General features: G+C 40.0%; 2 protein-coding genes across 2 annotated transcripts; both read left to right on the top strand.

Moving 5' to 3' along the window:
* Positions 1-285: 285 nt before the first annotated feature.
* On the top strand, positions 286-1254 carry LOC310662674 (olfactory receptor 10A7-like; the record flags this gene model as incomplete). The annotated part of the gene is made up of 1 exon (XM_083409619.1): positions 286-1254. One exon carries the CDS (start codon positions 286-288, stop codon positions 1252-1254), a length of 969 nt encoding a protein of 322 aa, XP_083265745.1.
* Positions 1255-4252: 2998 nt separating this feature from the next.
* On the top strand, positions 4253-5242 carry LOC310662675 (olfactory receptor 5A1-like; the record flags this gene model as incomplete). Its single annotated transcript, XM_083409620.1, has 1 exon — positions 4253-5242. The coding sequence occupies one exon, from the start codon at positions 4253-4255 to the stop codon at positions 5240-5242; it is 990 nt and encodes a 329-aa protein (XP_083265746.1).
* Between the last annotated feature and the right edge of the window lie 9246 nt (positions 5243-14488).

Genomic DNA, 14488 nt, shown 5'->3' on the forward strand with positions numbered 1-14488 from the left:
TCCCTGCTAATATCAGCAAAGTTGAATTTTCTCCCATCTGTAGTGAGGTTTCACAGGACATGTCACAGGCAGCAGATAGCAGAAGACATTCAATCAATCAAAACTTTAGTTTGCAAAATACTAAAAGCTCACAGTGAATTGTCATTAACATGTTACTACTGAGTAAAGAAAAGGTCTTGATGTTCAACCTTTGGAGAGATAATAGCTTCAGAGTTTAAGGATATGAGAATGAGTCTGGTATAATGAAATAATGTTAAATATTTTGTGTTCAATTTTCTCCAGATGATGCCATTGGCAAAGAGAGAGAAGCAAAATCAAACAACTGTTGCTGAGTTCATACTCTTAGGATTTGGAGACCTTAATAAATTGGAGTTTCTTCTCTTCTTACTCTTCCTAGTGATCTACTTAGTGACCATGGCTGGGAACCTCCTCATTGTTTTGTTGGTTGTGACTGATCGGCATCTCCACACCCCCATGTATTTCTTTCTAGGGAACCTCTCTTTCTTGGAATGTTGCTACAGCTCAACAATCCTGCCTAGAATATTATCAAGTCTCTTGACTGGGGAAAAAAGTATATCCATAAAAGCCTGCTTCGTGCAGTTTTATATATTTGCTTGCCTCGGAGGTGCTGAATGCTACTTCCTGTCTGTGATGTCTTACGATAGGTACCTAGCTGTATGTAAACCATTGCACTATGCCAGTCTCATGAATGGTAGGTTATGTCTACAGCTGGCAGCCGTGTCTTGGGCAAGTGGAGTTTTGGTGAGCACAAGTACAACCCTTTCAGTGTCTTCATTGTCCTTCTGTGGCCCTAATGAAATTGATCATTACTTCTGTGATTTGTCCCCAGTCATCAAAGAAATTTCATGCAGCGACACATATGTTGTAGAAATGACCGCATTCATCTTTGCCTGTGCCTTCACACTGCCTCCATTTCTACTCACATTAACATCTTACATTTTCATCATCGTCACAATCCTACGAATCCCTTCCGCTACTGGGAGGCAAAAGGCCTTCTCCACTTGCTCATCCCACCTCACTGTGGTGGCTCTCTTTTATGGAACGCTGATGCTGGTCTATATGCTCCCACGGTCCAGGGATCTCAGACATGTGAAGAAAATCTCTCTTTTCTATACAGTCCTGACCCCCATGGTCAATCCCCTCATATACAGCCTGAGAAATAAGGAAGTGAAGGAAGCCATGTGGAAAGGTTTTAGGAAGTTCACCAGCTTCATGACAGATCCAGTCTTTTAACGATCAGAATAAATGAAAATAGTTGTCAAATGAATGTGCATCATTTTGAATAGCGGTAAACTGAATGTGTAACCCACCATTTTATTCTACTTAAAAATCCACCTCAAATTTGATACAGTGTGTGTATTTAAAATGCTTGTATGTGTACTTGGAGACCTTTGGGTAACAAGAAATTAACAAGTCAAATAAATAAAGGAAGGAAGGAAGGAAGGAAGGAAGATAAAGGAACACCAACTTTGCTTTAATTGTACAATTTTAAATTGCTGTTATGTGATTGAAATGTGCCCACAAAATAGGGACAGTGGAAGTAACCTTCCCCACGTGTAGCGCTCATGGGACCACTATGTATGCAGGAATTCTAGTAATGCTTAGGAATGCTTAGCTTTAATAATGTGTCCTAAAACTATTCTTTACACAATGGGAGTAATTTAAGAAAGGAATCATAACTTGAACATTAAAAAATTCAGAATTTCTCCTCTAAACAACATACGATATTACTGGTAAATACCATGGTGATTTTTAAAAGGTGCATAAAATTAACACTGAAAAACGTTTGCAAGAATTGAACGTTGTAAACCTTTTGTGGAATAAGCATTATTTTTTCAGAAAATGAAGTTGTAATGCTATTCTTAAAAAAAACACAGGCGAAGGCCTGGCCAGGGCAGTCATCCTTTTATATTCCTGCTGGGATTGACAAGGCATCTGACCCTCACCTGAATGTCATAACTCTCCTGACAGGTGATTTGTTCTGCACCCACAGTGTGGAAATAAAGGATGAGATTGCCCACCAGATACCAGGCACACTACTATTCAAAGTATGCCCCAGTGTTTTTCTTACAATCCCCTTCTCAATGAAGTAATCAATTTTAATCTAGAATTTAAATTCTGAAAACGTTCTTATTTGTTAATTCCAGCAAGTTGCGCTGTGCCCCACTGCTTCAAATTGAGCCCCACTGGCTAGCCCTGAGTCTCATAGTTGCTGGGCTTGAGTTGCCCTGCCCTTGCATGAAGTCTTGGGTTTGCAATTTTGGGAGAGGGAAGACTGTGGCACTGGGGAGAGGGCAGGCTGGTGAGGCCCCCTAGATTTAGAGGCCCGAGCTGACCTGGCCTCGCATGAAGTCTTGGGTTTGCAATTTTGGGAGAGGGAAGACTGCGCGCTGGGGAGTGGGTAGGCTGGCGAGGCCCCCTAGATTTAGAGGCCCTAGGCTTCAGCCTACTTAGCCTATACATAAATCCAGCACTGCATCCATGCTCTATCCCTGGCATGTCCACTTAAAAGAATTTCAGGAAGTGTTTATGTGAAATTAAGAAAATAAATTGCCCCAACATGCACCATTTTGCATTTGTTTACAATGAACATCCTAAACAATTGGAATTCACTTTAGAATCTATATAAAATGTTTCTTCAGTTCTAAAATTGAGACTGATTCAGCAAAAAAATAAAAATAAAAATATTTTGGGTGTACAGGCAACTCCCAATTTTGTGTGGGGATTGTTTTCCAGGTAATTGTGTGCTTGTGTGCAATTGCATGCTCTATGCCACCCTTGCTCCACATCTACTCTGGCAACCTAAAACGGGTCGTCTGTACTGGACTCCATAATGCCCCTACAAGAAGGTATTGTCTAACTCAGATAGATCCTGGAGTTGTAATGCTGGAAATACCTCATTGAGGCTTATGACCTAGGAAAACAAGATTTGAATCCCCACGCAGTCATAAAGCTCATTGGGTGACCTTGGGCCAATCCCCGTCTCTCAGCGTAACCTATTTCACAGGGTTTTTGTGGGTACTAAATGTGGAGTTGGGAAATGATGTATGCCACTTCATGTTCCTTGGAGAAAAAACTAATAATAATAATTCCTTTGTGATTGTTGTCCTTATCAGTTTTGTATTGGTGAAATCATCAGTATTTGTGGATGTTTGTGGATTTTTAAATTATATTCCTATAGTAACCTTAGTACCTCAGGCTTGTATTCTGAACCCAGAAGGATAAATACTCACCCTCTATTATGCAATGGTCTGAAGAACTGAACACCCTTACTATATTTGAATGTACTTTGTTTAAACACCAACTTTGTTTGGATTCCTGTTGAGACATTTGGATGGCATGCATCAATCTGTATGTGTAAATTAAGATGGATGACTTGATGCTTCTTGTATTGTTAATGTAAGTTGACACACCCACATACCTCTTATTCCTTGTATTTTTTTTTCTTTTGCTGTGCTTTTGCTGCTTTTCTTTCTTTAATAAATTTGCAACAGAAACGCCATTTAACAACAGGTGTAATATTTTTCTATCTCTATAATTAGCAGTGATCATTACAGTGCTTCTGCTAATTACACTGTAGAAGTATTGTAAAGGGAGTTTCTTCATTCTGCTTGTTGTAGATCGGAATGGGCTCATTTATTTAAGTAGTTCGTTTCCAACATTAGAGCATATTGTAGCACATCCAGATACAGTGTCAGCCTTAGGTTGCTTGGCTTCAATGGGAACTGCAGGCAGCAGATTGAGTAGATTAAGGGTGATTTAAAAGAGAACATCCTACATGAAAACCAAGCTGCATGTCAACCACTAATTTTCCAAAAAACTGCAGTACAGGGATTTTGACAGCATAGCAGCTTTTATTAAACACTTGTAATTAAGGTAAAGTGCTTCTCTTTTCTCTTTTTAGTGAACTGGTTCTTTTTTTAAGGGACTGGGTCCCACATGGTATTAGGGCACTGAAAGGTTGACCATAAAGCCCACAAGAAAGGCCCACTGTCCCTGGTTAAGGGGACAGATATGGGCACTAGGACTGTGTTTAAAAACAAAATGAAACAAAAGCATTGTTAGACAGAGACATATCCTACTGTGAGGCAAATCTCTCTCTGCACTTTCTGCAGCAGTTGAAGGAGACTGATGAAATTGAGCTTCCATTGTCTTAGCTTTGTTGAGTAAATTGTTGCTCCTCCTCAAAGAGATCTGGTGGTTTATTTCATCCTCCCACAGAAAGAAACCTATGGGAAGAGCAGGATGGAGAAATCAAACAACTGTCACAGAATTTATCCTGCTAGGATTTGAGGATCTCCCTAAACTGCAAGGTCTTTTTTTCCTGGTATTTCTGATTATTTACTTGGTGACCCTGTGTGGGAACCTTCTCATCACCATGCTCATTGTGACTGACCGACGCCTTCACACTCCAATGTACTTCTTCTTGGGGAATCTGTCTTGCTTGGAGATCTGCTATAGTTCAGCTGTTCTCCCAAGAATGCTGACTAGTTTCTTGACCGGCTTGAAAGAGATTTCATTTGCAGGCTGTTTTGTGCAGTATTATGTATTTGCTTGCCTAGCAGGAACTGAATGTTATCTCCTTTCTGCAATGTCTTATGACAGGTACTTAGCCATTTGTAAACCACTGCGTTATGCAGTCCTCATGAATGGCCAGTTGTGCTTCCAGCTCTCAGCTGGGTCTTGGGTATGTGGGTTTTTGGTCAGCACCATTACAACCATTTCAATGTCTTGGTTGTTCTTCTGTGGCCCCAATGAAATAGATCATTATATATGTGACTTAAAACCCATGCTAAAGCTCTCCTGCAGTGACACCTATTGGATGGAGCTCACAAATTTTGTTTTTGCCTGCACATTCACTTTGCCTCCTTTCCTGCTCACCATGACCTCATACATTTATATCATAGCCACAATCCTAAGAATCTCATCCACTACTGGAAGGAAAAAGGCATTTTCCACCTGCTCCTCTCACCTGTCGGTGGTCAGCCTGTTCTATGGAACACTCATAATGGTCTATATGCTCCCAAGAGTCAGCATCCTAAGGCATCTTGACAAAGTGTTTTCTCTCTTTTACACTGTCCTCACTCCAATGGTCAACCCCCTCATATACAGCCTAAGGAACAAAGATGTAAATGAAGCTTTGGGGAAAATCCTTGGAAGATGCCCACCTTGCCCAATGCCTTTGAGAATCCAGTTTGGAAAACTGCAACAATTTAGTTGATAAATTAGATGTGGCTGCGATGATCTCTCATATTTAATGTTTTGCTTTTGTTTCTTGGGATAAGATGTTCTGCTGTGAGATTTGGAAAGTATGTATCAATGGGATCTGTACATGTTCCTATGAGACTAATGAGGTGCATTAGAATTGTGAGGGGGACCACCCATCGATACGGGGCCAGTTTTGATCTATATAGGAACATTTGCAGCTGGTTGTTATACCTGGTTATTTAATGTAAAAAAACACACATATCAAGCAGGACCAAAGAATTCAGCCCAACATTTTTTCCAGGAATATGGGTGTGAAGGAAGCCTTTTTTTTGTGGAGGCGAATACAGTACATTTTGAAGCTTAACTTGTTAATACAATACATTTTGCCAGTGAATGATACCATTTTGTCTTTACATTAAAAAAAATGTTTTCCTGTTATTGGTGGAAAGTTAACAAAGAAGAGGCAAATTCCAAACCTTTTTCTATATCATTGATTGCCTGCTTTCTCCACTTCCTTGGCCCATTTAATTACTTATGAAGATTGCTTATCCCAGTGGCATGAAACCAGAGGTTTTACAGAAATTTGACAGCGTCTGTGAAATTGGCTTGTCTGCCATCTATTAAACTTCCAGAAGCTGGGGAACAATTTCGTTTTATCTCCTAAAAACATGTTAAGTGCAAATATTAATTCTGGGGGATAGATGTCAGATGTAGTTTATTTATTTCTAATTATGCATATTTATTTATTAAATTTGCATACCACCCTTCATCTGAAGATCACAAGTGGTTCACAATAAAAAAAATAAAAAAAGGAGAAGACAAAATGAAGGACAAAAAGAGCAACAAACTCATAACACCCCCCTCCCAAAAACACATTTAAAGGACACAGAATGTTAATCAGATAAAGCCAAATGCTTGGTTAAAGAGAAGCGTTTTGCCTGGCTCCTGAAGATATGTAATGAAGGTTGCAGGCAAACATCCCTGAAGAGAGCATAACAGAAAAGAGAAGCCACTGCAGAAAAGACCCATTTTGTGTTGCCACCCTCTGGACCTCCTGTGCAATAGGCACATGAAAATAGGTGTCAGGTGATGGTCTCAGGGTCCAAGTTTGTTCATACAAGGAGAGGCGGTCCTTAAGGTATTGTAGTCCCGAGCCATTTAAGGCTTTATAGGTCTAAACCAGCACTTTGAATTGGGTCTGGAAACTAATTGGCAACCAGTGCAGTTGGATCCTCAAGATTGGTGTACTATGCTCAAACTGTCTTGCCCTGGTGAGCAACCTGGCTACTAAATTCTGCACCAGATGAAGTTTCCAAACCATCTTCAGAAGCAGCCCTATGTATAATGCATTGCAGTAACCTAACCTAATTGGTTACCACAGCATAGGCAATAGAAGTTAGGTTATCCCTGTACAGATAGGGGTGCAGCTGGGCCACCAGCCAAAGCTGACGGAAGGCATTCTGCTATTTCTCAGATTCTTTTTTAAAATGTATCTTAGAATTGTTGAGACCTAAAACAAAGAATTTTCTTCACTCATAATGTACAAATAATGTTAAAGGATTGCATCTAATCTTAGTCATACGTAGGCCCATTGAAATTAACAGACATGACAATTGGTCCATCCATTTCAGTAGGACTACTATGAGTAGAATTTAATGACAAACTTACGTTTCCAATTAATTCATATCATTTTATACTGTTTTAATAATATTTCCTTACTATGTATAAATTTGATGAATGTGTTTATATTAACTAAAATATAACCCCCAGATGTTTCTGCTATTCCCTAACTATCCATAACCAAATTGGACTTTAATAGCTCCATGCTGACTCTCACTTTTTACTGGCAAAATCTCTGGTTTTGCAAACTTAACTGTGAACCAGACACCTTTCCATATTTGCAAATAAACTTATTTTATGAATCACTGAACAAGTATGAATCTCTTGAATTCCAGAATCCCATCTGATTGTTTCAGGAAACAGCTCCATAGAAGTACAATGTCTTTCTGTAGTCACATCTCAGTGGATTAATCAAAAGAATAATAATTTTGAAAAGATAAAGTTGGCATTCTCTTTGGAAGTGAATCAACTTTTTGCCTAGGGTGAAATTGCCTGATTACTCCCTCTGGGATGAAACCTGCTTAGATGTTTGAGTTTTGAAACATAAAAAGATAAAGTCACTGAAGTCATGTTCTGTTTCGTCAGGTGGAGATGTTTCTGAGCCAAGAACTGACAGAACACAGAACTTTGCTTTTAATTTCAGATGAAGGGTAAAATGCTTCTAAGGAAATTTTCATTCCCAGATTCTTGTAGGAAGGATGAAAATCAGCTAAATGTCTTGGTTTGTAAACTATTAAATGAGGATGGGAAAGTCAAAGCTAAAGTTTAATGCACTACTCTTAATTCCTTCACTTCAGTTAAAATAATGTGTAGGCAGTAAAATTGCTCAGTATCTAATTATTAGGTTCATGAGCATTTACCTTCTTCCTAAAAGAACATACTGTAACATACTATTTTCAAACTTCTTTATTTAGTTGCTGCCACTATTCTTAAATAGTGCTAGAAGTTTATGCTTGATGCCCACATCACTGTAGCTTCCATCTACTATGGAAGTGCCATATTCATGTATCTGAGGCAATCAAAGGGATCATCCATGGATCTCAAGAAAGTGGTGACCATCTTAACAGCGGTGATAACCCCTGTTCTCAACCCTTTTATCTACACCCTGAGAAATGAAAAGGTGAAAGAGGCCCTGAGAGACTTAATCAAAGGAAGGTTGCATTCAAATGTACACATGAAAATAAATAAATGATGGAAGGAATACATGTTTTCCGTATCTTTTTTCAAGATGTGGCTGAAACAATCTCATGAATCCATAACATGGGGTGGGCAGGGCAGAGTGGTGGTGCTACTCTTCTGGCAGTGCATTGGCAATGATTTCTCCAGGATGGGGATGGAGTTGTGTGGTGGAGAAATTAGGGGAACTGCAGCTTTGCAGTAACATCCTATAGGTATGTCACCAATCTAGAGTTGCCCAGCCTTTGCCCCTGCCTCACCTAATCCCAATACCAAGCTGACATCAAAAAGGTGTAACTCCACTTCTCACTCACTGGTGATGAGATTAAAGAAAGTTCACATGAAGCACTGGCAAAGACTGTAGGACTTCACTGCACTTCCTTTTTTATTTTCAAAAATGAAGTTTTATAACAACTTTAGAAAATAATAAAGCAGTCACAAAGTGATTCAGAAATGGAGAGAAATGAAGGCTGGCAAATGGGAAACTGAACGAACATGAAATTTCTTCCCTAACCCATACTGGATGATTGATGGTGATGATGATTCCATTAGATTCGCCCATCTTTTCTCAAATTCTACACAGCTCGATATTTTGCAAATTTTCAGTTGGTCTTAATATATGATTTCCTCATTTTTTAAATGTGATTTTATTGAACAAGACTTGTATACTGCTTGGTCAAAAACCAACCATCTCAAACCCATTTACATAAAATGCTATCTGAAGCATCAAAAGGTCTAACATGGCAGGAAGCATTTTGGGTTGTATCCAAACTTAGTAATGCTTACAACAGATCCACTAAATTTAAGGATATTTAAGTTAATCATTATTTCTGTGGGTCTGTTCTAAGCACAGCTACATCTGGACATCACTTTACAAATATAGACCAATGGAGTAATACTATGGCACTATTTGAAGAGCTGGACAAGAAATACATAGATAAATAAGTTCCCATAAATATCAAGCATAATATACAAAATTGATTCTTTTTCTTTCTTTCATAGTAATGGGATTGAAACCTGGACTGCCCCACACCCTGGATACCTGGGTCCCAATAATATGTGTCCGCCTTACACATAAACTTTGGCTCTGTAGATATAAAACATGAGGAATGGGGGCCTCTAACTCTAGGACTTCATTAACTATGCCTTTGAGCAATCTGCTATTAGTCCCTTTAATTAGATCATGTTTCCAATTGGAGTTGGTGTAGATGTTTATTAAAGACTGAGAATTGGAATTAGTTTCTTTACAATTAAAATAAACATTGGAGAACCGTTACAGCAATATATATTTTCATAAAGTAAGAGGACAATATTTAGTTATTTGGAAAAAGTTTACACATGAAACAAATGTTTGTAAGATTAGCTGCACCTTCTAATTACAGGATGAATACTCGTTATACTGAGTAATTGGCAAACCTCCCTTTAATTGTAAACTCTCCCAATTGTATTCCAGTCTTCAAATTCAGCTGTTTATTATGAGTCCATTGTGGCCTGTTGATGTTTGTGCCTTGGGGCTTTATTTGACAAGGTCTCTCTGAGGTTATGGGCCTTGTGTGTTTGTGGCAACATAAAGTTGTTACCTTCTGACTTAATTAATCCTTAATTGCTCTCTTCTTATTTAATTGGCTGATTAGGACATAGGTTGTGCCTCCTGCACAAAGGTAGTAGATTTCTTCCTAGTTTTACATAGAACAGAATTGTTTGTTTTTCATTTAAACATATTAAAATGCTATGAATAAATGTATTCTGAATGAAACTGGAAGAAACGATAAAATTATTTTCCAGGTCATCCATCTGTCCATCCATCCATCCATCCATAAGAAAGAAGTTGATTTCATCAGTGATTTAATCATAACTTTTTGAAGCACAGAATCTTGACATAACAGTCCCCCATCCACATCCCCAAGGGGAAATTAAAATGCAGGCAACTATGATGATCCACATGCTTGTGGTGTGTGTGTGTGTGTGTCTATCCTATGGAGCAGGTGTACATCACACATTGTGTCTAGTTTGCTAGGGTCAGCTAACAGACACAGAACAGTGATCTGGAAAATGATTGTATGGCTTTGTAGGCTGGACTATGGCTACAGAAAACCATGGATTCCTATCTTCAATTGGACATAAAGTTCACTGGCCTGACTTTGTCACTGTCTAGAAGTAGCCTGTCACAGAGGGTTATTATGAGAAATCCCAGTATGCTGACAGCTTTTGTGGTCAAGGTGCTTTGGATGTCCTATGTGGTGAGCCCCCAGTAGTTGAAGGCCTCATAGGATTCCCTGGGAGTCTCCACAGTATCACTGGAACTCTGGGAAATGTGGGGCTGCCTGGTCTAGAAAAGGTGGTCCAATTCACAACAGTAGCCCTGCTCGAATCAAGAATTCCATATTTACCCTCCCTTGGGGTTAGGTCTTTTGTTGGTAACATGTTTGGTGACTGGTTGTCAGGGATGGATTGTTTTTTTTTTTTTACTCTCACCTGATTGGCCTTGGGAGCTGAAGATTTTGTAAAATAGGTTTATTAATTGGTTGCCTTTGACACTTATGCAGCTTCACTGATCACTGTTAGAATTTTGCTTTACAGTCCCTGAGGTGGAGTAACTCGGTCATAGGTTTGTACGTGCATATACAGACCGTCCCAGTGACCAGTTTACATGGTTGAGCTGATAATTAGTTCTGCCCCTTGAACTGCCATTTTGCACTTAGCTCCTGAAGGTAACCTGAAGGTTGCTTAGCTCTTATATAGTACACATGTTGTCATCTGACAGGCCAGGAGGGCTCATTTTGAATGGTTCATATTAAATTGTAGGCAGTGCTATTTTTCTAGTAAAAGAAGTGCCAGAATTCACCATGAACACCTCCTTCATTCTCTGAGAATGGCAATGACACCCACCTGAGAGGTGCCAGAACTGAGTCCCAGTGAGTTCTGGCTAATGAAAGCCAGTCTGTTGCTTTCTAACACATATTTAATGTAAAGAACAGATACCTGCAAGCCCTTTAAAACAGTGATGAACTTTGGCCACAAGATTGAGTTTGACAGGTAGGTTAGTGTGGGGAGTTGAATGAGCTTTTATGGGATGGGGGTTGAAGGGGATGGAAGATTAAAGGAAGGGGGGTTGAAGGAGCTGGAGAGGTTGAGGGCATGGAAAGAACAGTGAGGGGGTGGGGGAGCTGAAGGAGCTGCAAGAGGTGGGGATTGATGGAACTGCAAGGGTATCAGAGAGTTGACAGAGTTGTGAGGAGATGGTGGTTGAAGGTAAAAAAAAAGTAAAGGTAAAGGACCCCTGGATGGTTAAGTCCAGTCAAAGGCAACTATGGGGTGTAGCACTCATCTCACTTTCAGGCCGAAGGAGCCGGTGTTTGTCCACAGACAGCTTTCCAGGTCATGTGGCCAGCATGACTAAACCGCTTCTGGTGCAACAGAATCTTGTGATGGAAACCAGAGTGCACGGAAACACTGTTCACCTTCCTGCTGCAGCAGTATCTATTTATCTACTTGCACTGGCATGCTTTTGAACTGCTAGGTTGGCAGAAGCTGGGACAGAGCAATGGGAGCTCAATCCATTGCAGGGATTTGAACTGCCAACCTTCTGATCGGCAAGACCAAGAGGCTCAGCGCCACATGGTCAGTGAGGGGATGGTGTATTTTGGCAAGGTGTAAAGAAAGGGCTTTGATGATGGTGGGGGCTGGCCAGGTTGGCAAGCAATGCGAGCAAGGGTGGTAGGCCCCAGTTGTGTCTATATCAACAATGCACACATTTCTTCACATAGTAAAATTGAATATAGCTAGAGAATCATATGGTGGAAAGATTGAACAGAACAAGCGACTGTTTGAGCCTACATGAATAAATATTAAGTAGTATCTGCTGTAAACAATACTAATAATACTTAGTTGTTTAACAATTATGGTGAATAGTTGTAAGCAACTAAAAGAACAGGATGGCGCCTCTAGTGTCCATTGTAGCCATTTGAAGATTTGAATGTGGCAGATGATTAATGATTTTTTTCAACCCATCAAAGGAATATATATGTATGGTTTTTCTTGGAGATCCTAAACAATTAATCACCGTTATATCTCTAGAGGGTCAATCTCAACAGATGCAAGAAAGGTTGAAAAGCGACTATGGAATGATGAATATGGTGATGATTCTTCCAAACAGCCTGCTTTCCCTGATAAGGAAAGGTAGAAATCCTCACACCAGGGTGTATTTTAAATAACCCTACCCTTCTAGATTTTTAGTAGTAGGTTTCCTGACCACATTTTCCTTGGTGTTGTACCACAGATTTCACCGATTTTTTAATAGTGAGGAACAGATGGAGCACAGAAAGCTTTGTGTATTTATAAAGGTGTTATTTTATAGACAACATGGGATGTTGGGAAAGATGGAGGGCACAAGGAGAAGGGGACGACAGAGGATGAGATGGTTGGATAGTGTTCTTGAAGCTACCAGCATGAGGCTGACCAAACTGTGGGAGGCAGTGGAAGACAGAAGTGCCTGGTGTGCTCTGGTCCATGGGGTCACGAAGAGTCAGACACGACTAAACTACTAAACAACAACAAAATATGGGGTATTAATTTTGGATTGTAGATGACATTTGATATTCTACTGTAATGACTTCAGTTGTGTAGCATAGGCTTTTAAGAAAATGTAGATGTTTGTAAAGGTAGATTATTTTAGTGTCCTACCCAACTATCTATTTAGAATGGAAAATACACCATTTGTTTCATTCTTCATATGTCACTAATCCCAAAATAATTAAGTCAACTATCTTAATATTTGTGTTTCTCCCACAGCTCATCTTGGAACATCCACTAGCATACTAGTGGGAAATGGTAAGACAGGAGTACTGCAGGAGACTGTATGGCTTGGACATAGGCTAATGCTGTAGTCTGATAACCTCTTACCTGTAAGCATAGATAAACATAGGATTTCAGTGTTAGTGAGTCCCTCAAGCCTTGATATAAATTATATGGATTATGTATTTCTGAGATGGAATGCACATCTACATAGTTCCTGGAAATAGCCAGCATTTCTGACGCTAGAATACATAGTGGTTTTTGCTTCGGAACACATTTGACTGAACTGTGAGCGTTTTGTCCTTCACTCCTCTGCCTAATCACTCTTGGTGGATTTACACTATGGTAAGTAGTTTCTAATCATCATGATGTCAGGTAGTGAAATAATTAATATTGGTTATTTATTTATTTATTTATTTGTTTGTTTGTTTGTTTATTTATTATCAAAATTCTATACCGCCCTTCATCTGAGGATCACAGGGTGATTTACAATATAAGAACACAAAATATATACCATAGCATCAAACAAAAAATACCCCCCCACTTAAAATGCCATAGATTATTTAAATTGCCAGGTGAGCCTTCCTGGGAGAGTTATAGACATGAGGCATAAGACACAGGCTGGTTTTAATATATGTATTGTTGTGAACTTGGAGGGTTAGCCTGCATGGTGCCTGAGTCCCTTCTAATTTCTGGGGTCCTGCAAGTGTTAAAAATCCAATGGAGAATTGAACTGTTGAATCAGCCAGGCAATATTCTTGTTGAGTTAATGGCCACAAGTATGGTCATTAGTATAACAAATGAAGTGGCTTTGTGCTAGAGAGTACCCTGCTGGTAGTGAGTAAAAACAAAGACCAGGGCAGTTGAGTGTGTATGAGCTGGACTAGAAGCAGACAAAAGCCAGAGAGTGAGAGCCATGTTTGTTTCCTGTTTGATCCCAAGGCTGTGAATATGGGAGAAGCATTACCTTCTGGGGTGCTTAGGCTCAGGTTTTATATATGTGTAAACCATATACCATGTAGCCACCACCATCTCTGCTGTCCCTCATTCCAAGGAAACTGAATCCTGGGTAAGTGTCTCAAACTCGCGCCTTTCAGAGATTGGGGTAGCATGCAACAGTATGAATTGGGTTTTTATTGCCTAAAATATTGTAAATTCCTTTGAGTTGCATGTCAAGGTCCCCAATCCACCCCCCAAATAACTCACAACAGACACGTAATTTTTGTTTAAGATTTTTGGCATGATTTTGGCCACAACTTTATTGAAATACAAACCGTGAGTGGTTGTTTAGGCATTGGTTAAGACTATCTGTCCCCCCGCCTGGGGACAGAACTGACTTCCGGGCACCACCGAAAGACAGTGCGGGGGAAAGTGAGTCGGGGAGGAATTGGAGCTGAGACACAGACCCTCAACTCTCACCCGCCTGCTCCCCGAAGGCTTGCCGGCCCTAGTCCCATTCCAGGGATTGGACAAAAAGATGGCAAGCCCCAGGATTCCTTTAACGGAATTCCCTTTCCGCAGCAACCATGGAGGGGCAGGCACAGCCTATCCTAACCCTCCTCCACCAATTTATAACCAATGCCTAACTACAACCTTACAAGTTGTGACGATTTGCTACGCAGAAGGCAAAAACCACCCAGCCAGCCAATTTGCCAGGTGGAAAAATTCC

Source organism: Podarcis tiliguerta (assembly GCF_965153285.1).
Source record: "Podarcis tiliguerta genome assembly, chromosome: 13".
Taxonomy (NCBI): Eukaryota; Metazoa; Chordata; class Lepidosauria; order Squamata; family Lacertidae; genus Podarcis; species Podarcis tiliguerta.